The sequence below is a fragment of the Doryrhamphus excisus genome, chromosome 9 (genome assembly GCF_030265055.1).
Source record: "Doryrhamphus excisus isolate RoL2022-K1 chromosome 9, RoL_Dexc_1.0, whole genome shotgun sequence".
Taxonomy (NCBI): Eukaryota; Metazoa; Chordata; class Actinopteri; order Syngnathiformes; family Syngnathidae; genus Doryrhamphus; species Doryrhamphus excisus.
In genome coordinates this window covers 3,309,483-3,326,862 of record NC_080474.1, presented here as the reverse complement: position 1 = coordinate 3,326,862, position 17,380 = coordinate 3,309,483, and the positions used below count along the sequence as shown (strand labels likewise).

Here is a 17,380-nt window from a genome sequence, read left to right as displayed (position 1 = left end):
CCGTTATTGATGAATAAGTGTGAAAGAATTGGAGCATTTTAAATAAAAACAGAACTGGGACAGAAATAGCAAAAAGTGAAGTTGATACTAATTACTAAAAGCCTTCCCCCAAAGTTGAGAAGTACTGTTTATACTACGTATAACTTCTTAAAAAAGTGTCCCTTCACATAACTTGTCATGTTATTTGCTACACAGCATTTCATCCTACAAAAAACAAAAAGCAGCTCAGTGGTGTTTTATGGTAAGGAAAATGGTGTCAGCATCGGTGCTGCTCATCCTGCAACCATAACCAAAACGGGAAACACTAAAGCCAAACCTTTCCGGGTACGTAGATGCTGAACACTGATAGGCAGAAACCAAAATAAAAGTGATGTGTGCACATCTCCTAAAACTCGCCATTTCCTTCGAACCAACAGAGGCCAACACAGTGGGGGCAAATCTTTGTGTTTCCTGAGAGTGGGGAGAAAAAGCAATTTCACGTAGATAATGCAGCGAGGACGACGCTCCAGCTGGCTTTTGCTGATAAGAGCACCCCTGTGACAGAGGAATTTTCCACTCCTCAGGCAATTTGCGCTGTTCATTGAACTTCAGAGTGCCAACAGGCACCCAAAACACACTCCAGGGATTGTACTCAGGGTGAAGGGCTGCTTCCGCAAGTCCTCTGCAATCCCAGATGTGGTTTTTGTAAGGATTCAGTGCAGGTCACAGCTGATGGGTTGGCTGGGACAGGGGTCTGGGGCAGGGGTCTGGGGCAGGGGTCTGGGCGGGTGTCATCACATTCCACTGCTGCTCTTCTTTCTGTGTGGGACTCAGTGCTTTGCGCACCCCGCCCGCCGTCTGGTGACCGCAGTCATTTGACTCCTCTCTACAGCCAATCACGGACTAGGGCAGACTATATATTTTACACGTAACAGTCCACCTGGTATTATTGTATCTGTAAAATTGTCATGCAATCAACGTACCCAACCCCCTGATGAATAACCCAAACTATTGTAGATGGAAACAAGGCATAAACTGTGTTTTCTTTTCTGACCAACTGTCCCAATACTTTTGTCCATTACGTGAGGGTTCTTACCTTGCCACCGAGTACATGAAGAGGAAGTCATTATCAGGGGAGCCCGGGTTCTTGCCGTAGTCCATGTACTTCTTCTGCGTGGTGTTCTTGATGTCTTTGATGACCAGCTCCATCTCTTTACTCAAGTTGGACTCCGTCTAAGCAGACAAACACAAACGCTACATCACGACCACCGCGGACTTTTGTGTCCACTTCGTCTTACATGGATGCAACTCCCAATCCAACAGTGCGGTCCTCACATAAGGAATACCTACTGGGAAAAGTCCAAGGTTCTCCTGAAGGTCTCCCACTTCCTTTATAAGCACACTGATCTTCTTGTTTGTGGGGGTGTGCCAGATGCCGGCCTCAGAGCCCCGGCCGGGTCGACAGGGAAGTACGCTGTTGGCAAACTGTCGACACAGCGGGCAGGTAAACTCACCCTTGTCAACAGAGAACCCCTGCAGGACCTGGTCATTCTGAAGAAGATTATTTATGGAAAAACAAAGGAAAGAAAGTGTTAGCGGGGACCGATTATGCTTTTTCCACTTTTCTGACCAATAAATGTAGTTAAAATGTCGTTGAAGTTTCAGATAATGAGGTTCACACATTTGGAAGTAAGCCCTGAAAAAAACACTGGCTCCATGTGATGTCACAGTGAGCCAGACATCCTAATATGGGCGTGCCTGGGTACAAGCTGTTAGCTGTACAATCTGCGTGGGACCAATTACAGTCAAGTGGGTGTGCCCAGTGGAATAAACTATTTTGGAAATCCAAGGAAATACATTTGGAATAGGTGCAGATTCTGAAAGATCTAGAAAGCTAACTGTGTGGGGTTATCGTGTAGAGCTGCTCCATAGCAGTCCACAACAAAAATGAGCATAATAAGTCCCCAATAAACGTTCATGAAAGCTTTCCATGGCTTTGCCGAGCTGCCATCTCATTGGTCAATATCTTGATTAATGAGGTAAATTTGATTGACTGTGTTTTCCATCAATCGGCTTCCCAATCAAACAAATCATGTCATTGTTAAGGACAAGAATGTTGACGTTACCCTCAGAGACTCCATGTAGGACTTGTGGCAATCTATATGCAAGGTGTGTCCGCAGGTCTGCACGTAGACGCCCCCGTCCCAACCTATCGACACAGACTGCAGGCAGGAGCTCTGCAGAGTAAACAGCACATCAGTAAGCACCTTCCCAACATCAACCCTTTCTGTTTAGTGTAGAAACACACGTCATGCAGTACTTTTTCCTTCCATACACATCAGAGGTGCCCAAAGTGACGCCTGATTCTTTACTGGCTTTTTTGTTTTTGTTGATTTTGTTGTTTTTAATACAGCAGCAAAAAAAAACATCTTAATATGAAAATGAAATAATGCCATTTTAGTTTAGCCTGAAGTTGAAATATTGATTTCAACTTGCTGATTTCCTCCAGCAAACATGGAGGAAAATGAGTGAAGTTGACACTAGTAGGCTTTTTCACAAAGCTGAGGTGCTATTATATTATATTATATTATATTATCTACTATACTTTATTATGTGCTTAGGTTTATTATGAGATTTTTGCAGAGCTGTTGGAAATGTGAATTTCTCTTGGAGCTAAATAAAGCATCTATCTATCCATATGATCTTACTTTATGATATACCAAAGTGGCATCCTTTCTTTTTCCCCTATTTGGCCCTTGCTGGAAAAGGTTTAATAAAGCAAATGAAGGCATAACAACATAAGCTGTTGTCTGATAAAAGCACATCCATCTCCTTAATAGCATTCCTTTAACTAAGTGCCTCCAACTAATGTTCCTCCTGTGAAGACTGATGCTGCTTTTCTGAGACACCCACATCTTTGAAGAAGCGTTGCAAAAGGGTGAGTCGGACGTCATGAGCCACTGCGCACGTGTCGGCAGAGTAAATGTGCTCTTCATCGCAGGTTGGGAGCTTCTTAGCCTCTTCGCTCTTGCAGCGATGTCCAAGCACTGGAAGACAATGAAGGCCAGTGACTACACAAGGATGGAGATGGATAAGTCGGACATCAAAGTACACAACATTTAGATCAGGGGTCTCAAACTCAATTTAGTTGGGGGCCTGGGTGAGACTGGGCCGCATCAGGTTTTTCAAAAAAAAAAACAAAAAAAAAACGCATTTATTAAAAACAAATTTAAAAAAAAAACGTTGCTTTGGTTCCAATTTTCTACAATAAAAACTGTGATAAAACATTCCACTGTTCTCAAATATTTTTATTTTTCTACACAAAATAAGATGAAAAATAAATAAACAAATCAAGAATAAAGAAAATCAATCAATCAGTAATAAATAAATAAATATAATAATAATAATAAAACAGCAAATAATAAAAACTTAAGAAACCACATATAGTTGGTGGGTAGACAAATTATTTTTTTCAGATTAAAATGAACAAAGCATTATTAGAGCCCTGTAGACATGACAAAACACGACTATAGTCACATTTATACTCTTTTTATTTACAACATATTGCGCAACTGCAGGGTCTTGAGACACATGCTAACTCGCAAACTAGAGAGCTAGCGACCTAGACGGTAGCCTTCAAGTTATTTCCTTTAAACTTAAATAGCCAAAAACTTACCACTTCCACACGGATAGGAGGATAACTATTAACAGTTATTTAACCTTTAACATGAACTAACATTAAACTTTCATATCAAGGCGGTGGCCTCAAACTAGTGTCCTGCGGGCCAGATTTGGCCCGCGGGCCGCGTGTTTGAGATCCCTGATTTAGATCCCCGCTTTTTGGGCCAAGGGGTTACCCTCCAAGACCACCAGAGAAAAAGCAAGTCATTGATCCACCTATAAATACGTCTATATTGAACACATGACCCCCCTTTCACATCGCCAGTAAGGTCATGTGATGACATACTGGGTGGCTGCATCAGACAAAGGAACTTTGTATTGGGAAATGATGGGCGTATTACCCGAGGAGGCCTGGAGGAGAACAACTAGGCCGGTGGGTCTGTCCTCCGTGGAGGGTCCACTCTGTCCACAGATCACACAATCATAAAGAACCTCGGACTCCATCATCTCCGACGCTCCCAGGTCCATGGCTGCCTCCGTCTCCGGAGATTCTGGTAAAAAAAAGAAAGCGTAAAGTATGTGTGTGTGCTGCATGTGCAGGAAGCAAACGCATGTGTAAATTCTATTAGCTTGTCCAACAAAATCTGGCCTGGGGGCCAGATTTGGCCCGCCATATTGTTTAATGCGGCCCACGAAAAAGTCATGTAAAGAGACATTTACATTTTTTCATATATTTATTTTCATTGTATTAGTATTTATTTTTACTTAAGACAGCTGGGATAGACTCCAGCATGCCCACGATCCTTTTAAGGATAAGCGGTATAGAAAATGGATGGATGGATACAATGGAATGATAAAACAGTCAAGCTAAGTTAGTTAGTAAAACGCGACAAAAGGAAAAATATAATTATCAAATGTGTAATAATATGCTGAGGTGATGATGCATTAATAGTTTGTGGATGCAGAGGCGTCCATAAAGGCCCGGTGTGGCCTACAGTGAAAAAGGGGTTTGATGTCCCTATTTAAACCTACGCATATTGTCAAGCGAGCTCATTGAATAAACATATGGATATTCGGTTATGAAATGAGTTTGAAATGTTAAGAAGTGTATTTACCAGGAAATATTGAAGGAGAAATGTCAGGCTGTGTTGATTTATGACTCTTAGAGAGAATGTGCGCTTAATAAAAGGTCACTGTGGCAGCTAACGCCGCAGGCACATACGTACACACACACACACACACACACGGTTCAATGACAAGGCATTATAAATGGTGTGCCGCCGTGTGAATGCTACTCACATGTTGATTGTACAAGTGTTATATTGGACATGGAGGCACAGCTTGTTCATTGCATGTTATTCTACGTGGGAAAAACACAGCTTGTGTGAGGTTGGTGGTTATACAGTAAACCTCGGATATATCGGAAATTCGCTCACAACGGACAGATAAAAAAGAACCAATTTTTCTGTAATGCATTTCCAATAAAAAATTGGATTTTTTATAACGGATTTCGCCTATTTCGGACAAAATCTCCAGTCCCGTTCCAATGCATTTCCATTAAATTTCCCTCGCATATATCGGATGGCCGCATTGTGGCGCTCCGATTCGCCGAATCGTGACAGGCCGTTATACGACGTCATTTGCAGCGTTTGCAGCGTTGCCTGCGCGTCCAGGTACATTGGAAACATAGTCAAGGAAGTGCCTTTTTATAACGGATAAAATCCGATTTACGCATATACCGGATATAAATCCGATATATGCGTAAAACTGACATTTTCCGGTATACGCATATAACGGATTTCGCTTATATCGGACAAAACCAGTGGGAACAATTGAATCCGATATATCCGAGGTTTACTGTAGTACATGTTCAATGACTAACCAGCTACATGAAAGGATGCAACTTTGATATTTTGTATCTGAAAAACAGTGAATGATTTGCTCACCCGTGTACAGTACGGGTAATCTCGCCTCAGAGTTTTTTTTTTGGTTTTTTTTTTCAATTAACGGGTATCTGAGCTACTTTTAATGTCAGTGTGATATCAAAATTCCCTCATATCCATCACATCCAATAATGATCAAGCACGCCTACTTTGTACAGAGAAGCACTCCTCAGACAATGTAAACACTGTATGCAAGTGACAGATCACAGCATTGATTCATAGGCAACACTTTTAACATTGTATGAACCACATCCTAATTCAATGTCGGGATGCAAACTAAGCAGGAAGCTTCAAATAAAGTCCCAGCTCAGCAGGAAGTCAGCAACACAGAGGTCGCAATATAGTCCCTGTCTGGCCAGTGCACTCATTCCTCATTCTCTAACAACACAGTGTCAGGAGGGGGGGGGGGGGGCAAGGGAGTCCAGCACCACTATTAACACAGAGACCCCATGTGGCCCCACCACCACCACCAGCTAGCTTCTCCATTTGTCCTCGCAGGCCTGCTGTCACCACGTGCTTACCTTGCATCAACTTGCACAAAAAACATCTCGAAAAGCTGGCGGGTTGCCATTCACATGTGACAAAGTACTTTATTAAAGGTCTTGTACGCCTGTCATAATAAACGCTGAACTCTGAGAACAATGCACCTTTCTCACGGTGCCTCAAATCAAACAAATCAAACCACGCTATCAACTTCTATTTAACCAGATTGCTGTAGTTAGAATTAAAAAACATACTTTGAGCAACAAAATGGGCGCCGACATCGCCGCCATCACTGGGAGAGCTTCCGGCTTCCCAGCATGCCTTGCGGTACTTGTTTTGTACCACAAGTACAAAAGGCTTTAATAAGTGGAAAAGAGAACATCGTTGTGTTCAAAGTGTGGCTGGGGGTGCATTTGGAAAAATCAGCCAAAATATGAAGAGAACAATAACACAAAAATGGAAAATGTAAAAAATATAAAACAAACTGCAGATATTGAAACAATTGCTACACAACAAGAATTAAGGCAAAATATCAAAGAGAAAAAAGTTTTAATCTAAAAATACAAGTCATAATATTAGGGAAAATAACATTTTAGTAGTATAAAGATAACATATTAAAGAGAGACATAATATTATTGGAAACAAGCAAAACAAAATAATGTAAAACAATGCGGTTGTGGGAAGTTACATTATGGGAATAAAGTCATGAAACTACAAGAAGAAAGAATTAAGACTAAACAATTAAAAAAAATAATTCTATGCTGAAGGACTTTAAAACACAATGTGACTTTGCACTCAACACACACCAACTACAAAAAAAAAGTTGATAGTGCCGTTTAAATGTGTGTTTAAGAGAGTTGAATCCTACTGTGTTCAGTGTTTACATTTCAATAAATATTTGTTTAAACATGACACCGGTAATATTTATCATGGTCATTTTTTCATGTAAATTGAGGGAGCAAAAGCAGTATCGGCCACAAATATCGGCCCAAGCAAAATCGGCCATTGGCTAAGGGTGATGGAAAAAAATCGGTATCGGCATCGGCCCCAAAAAAAACATAACGGTCGATCCCTACTACAAATCAAACCCAATTGCCGCACGGCCCAAAAAACAGCCACAACAAAAAGAGCATTTTTAAAGTCATTCAGTGTATAAGAAGAACATTGACTTGGAGACCCTGGCGTAGGTCTGCAATGCGGACAAGCATATGCTAATTCAGAACTAATTCAGAACATCAAGGGACAAAAAGGAGGAATTATTATTATTATTCCCTTACCAACATCCATGGCCGTTTCCATGAAACTCTTCTGTCTGGAGGCAAATTCAGCAAGCAGTTTCTGTTGCCTCTCTCTGGCCCTCTGGCGTCTGAAAAACACAAGAAATATACTTGAGCCAACACGCCACCATGTGCCAAGTGGCTCACCTATTTACCTGGCCTTCCCCAGCACACATTGAAATGCCACTTTGGGGTCCGTGATTTGAAAGCTGGAAAGGCTGCTAATCAAACTAATATGATGGATTGAGCCCCACACTGTAAATTACGACACTAATTTGAAGGCATAAAAAAAAACACTCATGGCTCAATCCTTTTCACTGACGGCTTCAGACAGCCAAAAGCCTGGCCAATGAGATGAAGCCTCTCACTCGGCAACCGGGATGAATGCATTGCTACCTGGTGGTTGTCATGGAAACACCTCCGGGCCAAGTGAAGTCGAGAGATGATATATTTGACTGTCTCTGGAGTGAAGCCAATCCCCAAAGAAGGCCATTTCCCAATCCTTATAGCCTACTTCTTCATCATTATGGGAGAGAAATGGAAGTTCATAGGAGTGGGGAAAAAATCCATTCTGTAATTCTAGAAATTGTCCATAGGTATGAATGTGAGTGTGACTGGTTCTTTGTCTATATGTGCCCTGATTGGCTGGCCACCAATTCAGAGTGGATGTACCCTGCCTCTCCAAAGTCAGCTGGGATAGGCTCCAGCATAACCCCGCAACCCTAGTGAGGATAACCAGTACAGAAAACGGATGGATGGGGAAAAGTCATAATAATATGGGAATAAAGTCCAAATATAATGGAAATAACGTCATAATATTACAAAAATCTTTGCAAAATATCCTTTCATATTTCAGTAAACCTGAGGAAACCAAGATTGAAATAACGTCATAATATTACAAAAATGACATTTACAAAGATTATTAAAGAAGAAAGTTCAACTGTTTCTTAACAGTAATTATGGAATTAAAGTTGTAATATTACAAAAAGAAAATTTATGAAAATTATTTGAGAATAAAGTTTAACAATTTTGTTGAAATAACAGTATAATGGGGAGTGAAGTTTATACAAATAGGATTTTCATCTATATGACAAATCTGAAATGCAGGGTTTTATTTCTATCCTTTCATATTTCAGTAAACCTGAGGAAACCAAGATTGTACCTCTCTTCTTTATCCATGGCTTTTTTGTCTGTCGGACTGCTCTTCTTTGGCGGCACAGGAGGCGACACCTTTCCGCAAATGTCCTGGATGCTGCGCTTGATTTGGCAGCTGCGCATGGCCGCCTTGGCGAGTATACGCTCGATGGCGGTGATCCCGTCCCCGTGAGCGTGACGGCTCGTGTCCATGTTGTCCAGCCAGGACGCCGACAAAGAGTTCTGCTTGGACGACAGCTTCTGGTGCAGCTTGACCAGCAGGGACAGCATGCTTTCTCTTATCTCCAGGATCTCCGTCACCAGCTGGGGGGGTGTACCTGGCGGCACCCAGCGCGTCGATGAGCTCTTGGGCCTGACGACCTGGTTGGCCTCTGAGCTGCTGCGGTTGATTATCTCTTGGAACTTCCTCCTGCGCTCTGCTACCAGGCTAAACACTTGGGCTTCACGCAGGTTCTGAAATCAGGCAGAAAGAACATTTTCTGACTTTTAAATGTTGTTAGAATCTTATGTTCTCGTGTTAAAAGCCGCCAAATTTTCAGAAAGTGAGCCCAGAGAGAAGTTTGGGATGGTCTCTCTGCTTCCACCCTCATCCCCCAAGCTCTGCTTCTCTATTCACGGTGTTAGCAGTGTCTTCCAGGAAGTGTTTCTTCGGGCGTAAGGGAACGCTACATTTGTTTACAATTCTTAAAGACGCCACCATCAGGCACAAGTGGTTGGACTTCCTGATTCCCTACCAACATAAGAAATGTATTTTAATCTGTCAACAGCATTTCACACTGGACTGTTTAGTGAACACGGGCCACTAAGCAGCTGGACTAGCCTAGTATTTCAACTCCATGTTACTAAAACAACATTAATTTTTCCTCATAATATTACCAGTTTATCCTCATAAAACGGCAACATCACATGAGAATATTTTTATCTCTCAATGTTTTGACTTTATTTAAGTATAAATTACACCAGCTTTTGTTAATTTTCCAACTATTTGGACTTTCTTAAATTCTTCAATTCATGTAATTCCGACTATATTCCCATACGATTTGTAAAAAATCCTGCAAAAAAGGTCAGTAAGGATAATTCACAATGCCGCCTACAGAGAACATACTAACTCCTTATTTCTAAAATCACAAATACTTAAACTTGCTGATATAGTTAATTTTCAAACAGCTAAAATAATGCATAAGGCTAAATATAACCAATTACCTAAAAATGTCATCCAATACTTCTCTACAAGAGAGGAGAAATATGATCTCAGGGAAGAATTACATTTGAAACACTTCTATGCTAGGACTACGTTAAAAAGCCATAGCATTTCAGTATGTGGAATCAAACTATGGAATGGATTGAGTAAGGAAATCAAACAATGCACAACGATGAGCCAATTCAAGAAACAATACAAGCAGTTGATGTTTGCTAAATACAAGGATGAAGAGTCTTGAACCAGTCATGATGTGCTATATATATCACTATATTGACACTTACTATGGTACCCATTATGTCATTGGATGCTCATATCACCTCGGACTTCGGTATGAGGTACATTATTTAAAAAAAAAAAAAAAAAAACTTAAACTGTATTATGGAAAGCAGGAAGTGAACAAATGTTAAAATGTTAAACAGTTACTGATTGTAAAAGTACCAGATGGAGGGTTTGTAATCTTTTTTTTGTAATTGTAATCTGATGCATGTTCAAATGAAATAAAACCATTACCATTACCATATTTAGACTTTATTCCCATAATATTACCACACCACCTCAACCTAATTCTCCAAAAAAAAAACAAAAAAAACTTTAGTTTGGTTTGTTGTTCCTGCTGATTTATCCTTAGCTTACTTGTTGAATTCTACTTTTACCATGTACCGGTGGCCGCACTTTGGACACCCCAGGATTACTGTATTGGTGCATGAATACAGCAATTTTCTTCATAAAGCGCCATTCAATGAGGTTATGCATGTGTACCTAATGTTGTGGCAGTTGCCATAGAAAAAAATGAGCTTCAGAAGAAGAAGAGGCGAGCAGGTGCTGCACTAAATCAGCATCTCCCAACCCCCGACAACAACAATAAAGTCCCGGACGTTGATGGATTGTAAGGATGCTTCATTAGCATAGTCAAATAGGTACAATGGACATAAAAGTCCAATGAAATGTCCATTATAAAAATTGCGGCAAGGTTTCATTACGGCCCTTCCTGATAGAGCTTCAGACAGAACCACTTCCAAGCATACGTACAAGCTGCGTGAAGGATGCCATGACCTGCCCTGACCTGCCCTGACAAGAAGGACCCGAGCCGCACTGTTAAATAAACATGCATCATATTCCCAGGACGCGGCCACATCGATCACGCTGACATGCAGTTAAAAAGCGTTTACCCAAACCCGCATTATACACATAATTAGTTTCAGCAGTGGAGAGGGAGGGGATGGGAGGGGGGGGGGGGGGGTGCTGAAGCACAAACCACAGCACAGCAAGCCTCCTTTCAACGTGCAAAGGAGTTCTTCAACTATCAAAGGTACAAACAGCTACCTCTCTCCAGTTGGCTGAAAGACGCCTGGAGCTCTGTGGAGTGAGGATGGCAGGGGGGGGTGAACAATGATGGCCGTACCGAGAGGCCAAGCCGCCTCGGGGGCCGACGGGTGGTGATGCAGCCCGTTTCAGAAGCACAGTGATGTGGGCGACGTCAAGCCGACATCACACCCAGCTGGGCCTCTTACCTGGCCGTAGGACGACGCCTCCGAGCTGGTGCTGGGCGGCGCCTCTCGCTTCACTTCGGGTGCCGTCTCAGGAACTCGAACTCGAACAAAGTTGATGATGTGGTGCAGATTGGAGATGAGGTTGGTACCCGGGAACCAACTGTCGTGGCAGTGCTCCTCGATGCACGGCTCCTGAAGGCACACGGTGTCACAGTGGCGCACCAAAGCAGCAAAAATGGAAACATCAGCACTGAGGTCACAACAACAAAGTTGATTTCTTTTTATTTATACTTACATTTTATCTACTGTTTGTTTTTACTTGTGTTAAGAAAAAATTACAGCAAAAGTGGAAAAATCTGCAGCAATTTTACAATAATTAAAAATCTGTTGTAATTCTGAGGAAAAAAAGTTGTAATTTAATGAGAAAAAAATCATCATTTTACGAGAATGATGCAGTAATATTATGAAGACAAGATCATTTTAGTAGCATAAAAATGAAATATTAAAGAATGGCTTTTTAATAAAGTCATAATATTACAGGAAACAAACAAAACAATGAATAATCAAAATTAGGTTGCGGGAAAAGTTGCGATGCTGAGACAATACAGCAAAAATGTGTGAAGTTGAAATTGTCAGAAATGAGCAGAAATAATAATAAATAATAATTTTTTAATAATAAAAAAATACTGTAATTTTAAGAGAATTAAGTTAAAATATTAATTTTACAACAATAAATTTGGAAACTTATGAGGGTAAAAAATAGCATTTTAGTAGCACAGAGTTTGATATTTTCAAAGTGGTAATATTAGAAAAAACAAAAATAAAGTTCCAATTTTTGGAAAAAGGGGTTAGAAAAAAAGCTACAATATTATGAGAATAAAATCATATAATACAAAAAGAAAAACTGTGACAATTATATAAGTTGGAAAATTTGCAAAAAACAGCAAAATGGCAAAAGTCAAGTTACTTCTGAAAATATACTTTTTCACCGATGTGCTGAGATGGCGTTTTTTTTATTCAAATATGTATAACTTCTTAGCATATCTACATGTATTGCTTTAGAAAACATCAAAGTTGCAGCCTTTCATTTTTCACTATGTGGCCTTCGCTGGTACACAGGCACGTAATATGTACATATAGTACATATAATAATGAATGACATACAGGTACATCTGAATAAATGCTTCACATACGTCAGCTATACGAATCACTACACTACCAATTGCAGTCAGTCAATCCTTTTATAGATGACAAATTAGGAAGTTCTGACTTCCATTCCTCTTCTCTTACCTCGTCTTCTTTGCTGTCTTGAACCTGGTTGTCCAATCCCAGCTCGATGAGGTAGAGCACCATGCACAGCACGTGTTCCGACATATTCTGATGATCCATCCATATCTACAAAGTACATTTCATTCGACGTTAGATCCTAAGCACATCCATGTTGTTCCAGCTGATATTGGCTTAGTAGTAGTTGGAGATATCCGCCTTAAGGGGAGGGTTCCATCAGGACTAAAGTACGTATCATGCAACACATCAACAGCAGATAACAGGAGCAGATACAAGGACTGACCTTGTAAAGGAGAGTGAAAATCACAATGTGCAGGGTCTTGCAGTGCAACAGCTTGATGAGACCTTTGTAGCAAGGGTGCAGCGGGGTCCTCTCCTTGTAAGGCGGCCACGGGTTACCGGTGTGAATGCCCGACTGCTTCAAGCTGGACAACACAGTAAATCCCAAACGGAAAAAAATGTAGAACACAGCACAAAAGACACGTTACTGATGCAGCCATGATGACGTGGAAGCTTCCAGTCATCACAATTCTTTTTTTTGGGGGGGGGGTGAATTAGTCAATGACAACGCAACTCAACACTAAATGATGTTTTTAAATGAAATGTTTATTAAAAAGGAGTAAATGTACTTATCCAATATACATATTATGTGTCAAATCTCCATGATAACAGCTCATCAAAATGTCTGATTCACTTGTGATACTCTTCCTCATCTCTCAAGCAAACCCAACCATCATCATTTACAGCGGAAGGTACCGAATATGCTGCTATTTCCCTATTTTGTTTACATTCCCGTTGCACACCACCTCCCCAAATACATGCTACTAGAATGTGGTTATTGTTAATAATATTTTGATGTTATTCTCCTAAAATTACATATTTTTTATTATTAGGATTTCAAGTTTTTTTTCTTAATAATTTGACAATATTCTTGGAAAATTACTATTGTTTTTGTCATTATTGCTGTTGTTTTATTTATATTTTATTTTTGTAGTTTCCTGATTAAATTATACTTTTACTGGCCAGTAAAAAAAAAAACTTTGAACTCCCCTGTCTCATACGTTAGGAAGACTAACAGCCAAATTGAAGTGTAACTCCTCCCGTGACAGGAGTTTGATGCTTCACGGTTTTATAAGTCGTTATTATCAGCACCGCCTTGCTGCTGTTTGCGGCAATGATGACTGGTACGTGACGTACAATTAAGCACCAGTCTTCCCACCGTAGGCCTTCGATTCCATCTCCACCCAAAACAGCATCATTATCCAAGGGTTATCTTGCACCCGATCGCTTCCAACGCTCAGCACTCCTTGAGTTACCATTGGCTAGTAATGGTGCTGTCATTCATTCCATTCATCACGAGAACGGCGAACAACCACGATTCTCCTTCACCGCCAGCTGACACGTTTGTCTCGGGAGATCGCAAGCAAACAAGGGAGAGATTTCCTCAATTCTATTACAATTTAGAGTGAAATATTGATTTCTCTGGACAGCTATTTAATTGGAAGCCGGTCTAGCACCACCAGCCCTGACCTTCCTTATCAGGTGCCTTCATGAGCAGGAAAGAGGTGACCCCCCCCCACGACACAGCCGGACAAGACTTATTTCATTGATGAATGAAAAATGGACTCTTTATTTGGGGATGTGTAGTGTTCAACTTACAATGCCGAGTATCTGTCCATTGCCGACTGCACGTCCCGCCGATACACCGTTCTGAGAACAACCATGATGGGATCGAACTCCTTCTCCCACACCTCAGCTGAGAGGAGAAAAAGAGGAGATGTTTGGTAAGAGGTGGTTCCTCTTCCTAGTCCGTTCGTGGTGGTGTAAGACTGCCCCCCAGTGGCCAGATCCGGACTAACACGACCCAGGAGTTCACTCAGCAAAATAAAAAGCTGTAGGCATTAGCAAGCCAGTCAGTATATTATATAATAAATATAAATAATAAATGATGGAATGTTGCTTGAATAATGCTGTTTAGAAAATTTTAATGGTTGGGGAGGCGTTGCTGGGTACGTTTTTGTCACATTGGTGGTGTCATATTTGTAATGACGAGCAGTGGCCAGTGGAGGGCAGGCTGGATAGTTACAGTACGCCCTCCTTCATCACGGTCCCAATGTGATAAGCGAATTTCCACCATTCATAAACGGACAGATGTCATAGTTAGCGCGTTGAAAACCTGTTAACCACCTTCTAGACATGATTTTTAACATTATTAGAGCACTCGAGACATGAAATAGCACCCCTATAGTCACCTTTACACTCCTATTACCCAATATAGTAGACATAAGAGAAAATAAGACATACTAGGCATAACAAACCTCTTTACCACCTTCTAGATATGATTCTTAACATTATTAGAGCCCTCTAGACATGGAATAACACCCCTATAGTCACATTTACACTCCTATTAACCAATATAGTAGACATAACAAGAGAAAATAAGACATATTAGGCATAACAAACCTCTTTACCACCTTCTAGATATGATTTTTTTAACATTATTAGAGCCCTCTAAACATGAAATAACACCCCTATAATCACCTTTACACTCCTATTAACCAATATAGTCAACATAACAAGAGAAAATAATACATATTAGGTATAACAGACCTCTTTACCACCTTCTAGATATGATTCTTAACATTATTAGAGCCTTCTAGACATGAAATAACACCCCTATAGTCACCTTTACACTCCTATTAACCAATATAGTAGACATAACAAGAGAAAATAAGACATATTAGGCATAACAAACCTCTTTACCACCTTCTAGATATTATTTTTTAACATTATTAGAGCCCTCTAGACATGAAATAGCACCCCTATAGTCACCTTTACACTCCTATTACCCAATATAGTAGACATAACAAGAGAAAATAAGACATATTAGGCATAACAAACCTCTTTACCACCTTCTAGATATGATTTCTAACCTTATTAGAGCACTCTAGACGTGAAATAACACCCCTATAGTCACCTTTACACTCCTATTACCCAATCTAGTAGACATAAGAGAAAATAAGACATACTAGGCATAACAAATCTCTTTACCACGGTCTAGATATGATTTCTTTTAACATTATTAGAGTACCCTAGATGTGAAATAACACCCCTATAGTCACCTTTAAAGAATATAAGATATAAATACAATGTTGCCTTGGTTAAAAGAACAGAACAAAACAACAGTCCAAGTCTATATTGTTGACAATTACGAATGAAACTATATTAAAATCATTTTTAAAATTTCATTTGGCCTGAATGAAATGGTGGTGCGTGCACAAAAGCAATCTGAGAGAAGCAACCAACAACCTGAAATCATTGTGTGGTTATGATAGCTATCACTGAATGCAGCTAGTAGCTAAACTTGCCAAATTGCTATCACTATGCGACAACAAACGTATTAATTGCATGTGCGTTATGTCGGATTCTCACAGCAGGAAGAGGCGGGATATAAAGCTAGATTGTAGAGTGTGTTGGCATGTCGGCGCCTACCTTTGGGGGTGTACATGCCCTGCTGCATGGAGCCTCCTGGCTCAAAGACGGGCGCTTTGAAATCAGCTACCGCAGACAGCACCTCTTCAAAGCTGCAGCTCCCCGGTACGATACCACTCTTTGGGTTGGGATTCTCGGGAATCTGCGGAAACATTCTTAAGGAACAAATCTGTGATGGATGAAAAAGGGTATGCAGTAAATGCCTCACGTGGCTGCCGGGAGATTTATTGAAAAGGATACAAGGTCTAACAGCGAGCTGTGAGTACGATCATTCATACACAACTGCGATACCATCTCAGCCCGGAGGATCTCGTCGTCTGTCATGCCTGATGGCGAGAGCGAGGAGTCACTTTTGTTTAATGCTTTTGTGTCAGAGTCAGATTCAATGCCGCCTAAATCTTAGGCTATGCGGGAACCTATCCCGGGGCACATATAGACAACAACCATTCACACCCACATTCATACCTATGGACAATTTAGAGTCTCCACACACGCACCGGGAGAACATGCAAACTCCATACAGAGATGTCCCAAACTGGGATTCAAACCCAAAAATTTGCCAGAAAACCTGTTTATTATCTTCTAAATGTGCTTATTAGAGCCCTGTAGACATGAAATAACACCCCTACAGTCACCACGTTTGTATAACCCAATAAAGTAGATTCATTCATTCATTTTCTACCGCTTTTTCCTCACAAGGGTCGCGCGGGTGCTGGAGCCTATCCCAGCTGTCTTCAGGCAAGAGGCGGGGTACACCCCGGACTGGTCACCAGCCAATCACAGGGCAAATATAAACAAACAACCATTCACACTCACATTCATACCTCACTCACAGACAATTTGGAGTCGCCAATTAACCTAGCATGTTTTTGGAATGTGGGAGGAAACCGGAGTACCCGGAGAAAACCCACGCATGCACGGGGAGAACATGCAAACTCCACACAGAGATGGCCCATTGTGGAATAAAGTAAATATAATCAGAAAAAATAAGACATATTAGACATAATTAAGATAACATAGGAACACATGTTAGCAGTTTCTTGTGAGTACTTTAAATGGCTCTACACTCTTATTACCCAATATAGTAGTCAGAATAACAGTAAGTAAGCCATGTAAGACATATGTACATGTGTTCCCTAGGGAACCTTAGTGAGAACTCTAGTACCTGTCTCACTGAACACTGACACCGAGTGGCCAATGTCAAATACTGTACATTCACATTTTAGACTATTTGTTTCAGTATGCATTTTTTTTACTAATAATAACTCATATTCTACCACAAAACAGTGACCAATTCAGAAATTTCTGGAAAAAAAAACAACATATTGAGGCAGTGATAATCCAACTGTGATATCATGATGGACATCACAGTTTGATGGAAGAGCTGCTGCCAACTTCGGTATCGGTTCATGCAATAATAATATATCAATATCGCAATATAACAGAAATATA

General features: G+C 40.6%; 1 protein-coding gene across 2 annotated transcripts in view; it reads right to left on the bottom strand.

Moving 5' to 3' along the window:
* The window catches only part of ubr3 (ubiquitin protein ligase E3 component n-recognin 3), a 47,753-nt gene that overhangs the window by 19,027 nt on the left and 11,346 nt on the right, over positions 1 to 17,380 (bottom strand). For both annotated transcript variants that reach the window (XM_058081829.1, XM_058081828.1), the window contains exons 17-29: positions 16,169 to 16,254; positions 15,929 to 16,070; positions 14,096 to 14,192; positions 12,720 to 12,861; positions 12,440 to 12,544; positions 11,171 to 11,341; positions 8,466 to 8,911; positions 7,304 to 7,392; positions 4,002 to 4,151; positions 2,893 to 3,026; positions 2,106 to 2,216; positions 1,330 to 1,530; positions 1,076 to 1,212 (exon numbers count right to left, since the gene is read on the bottom strand). In XM_058081829.1, coding sequence (XP_057937812.1) covers positions 1,076 to 1,212; positions 1,330 to 1,530; positions 2,106 to 2,216; positions 2,893 to 3,026; positions 4,002 to 4,151; positions 7,304 to 7,392; positions 8,466 to 8,911; positions 11,171 to 11,341; positions 12,440 to 12,544; positions 12,720 to 12,861; positions 14,096 to 14,192; positions 15,929 to 16,070; positions 16,169 to 16,254 — 2,011 coding nt within the window. The remainder of the gene's footprint in view (positions 1 to 1,075; positions 1,213 to 1,329; positions 1,531 to 2,105; positions 2,217 to 2,892; positions 3,027 to 4,001; positions 4,152 to 7,303; positions 7,393 to 8,465; positions 8,912 to 11,170; positions 11,342 to 12,439; positions 12,545 to 12,719; positions 12,862 to 14,095; positions 14,193 to 15,928; positions 16,071 to 16,168; positions 16,255 to 17,380) is intronic.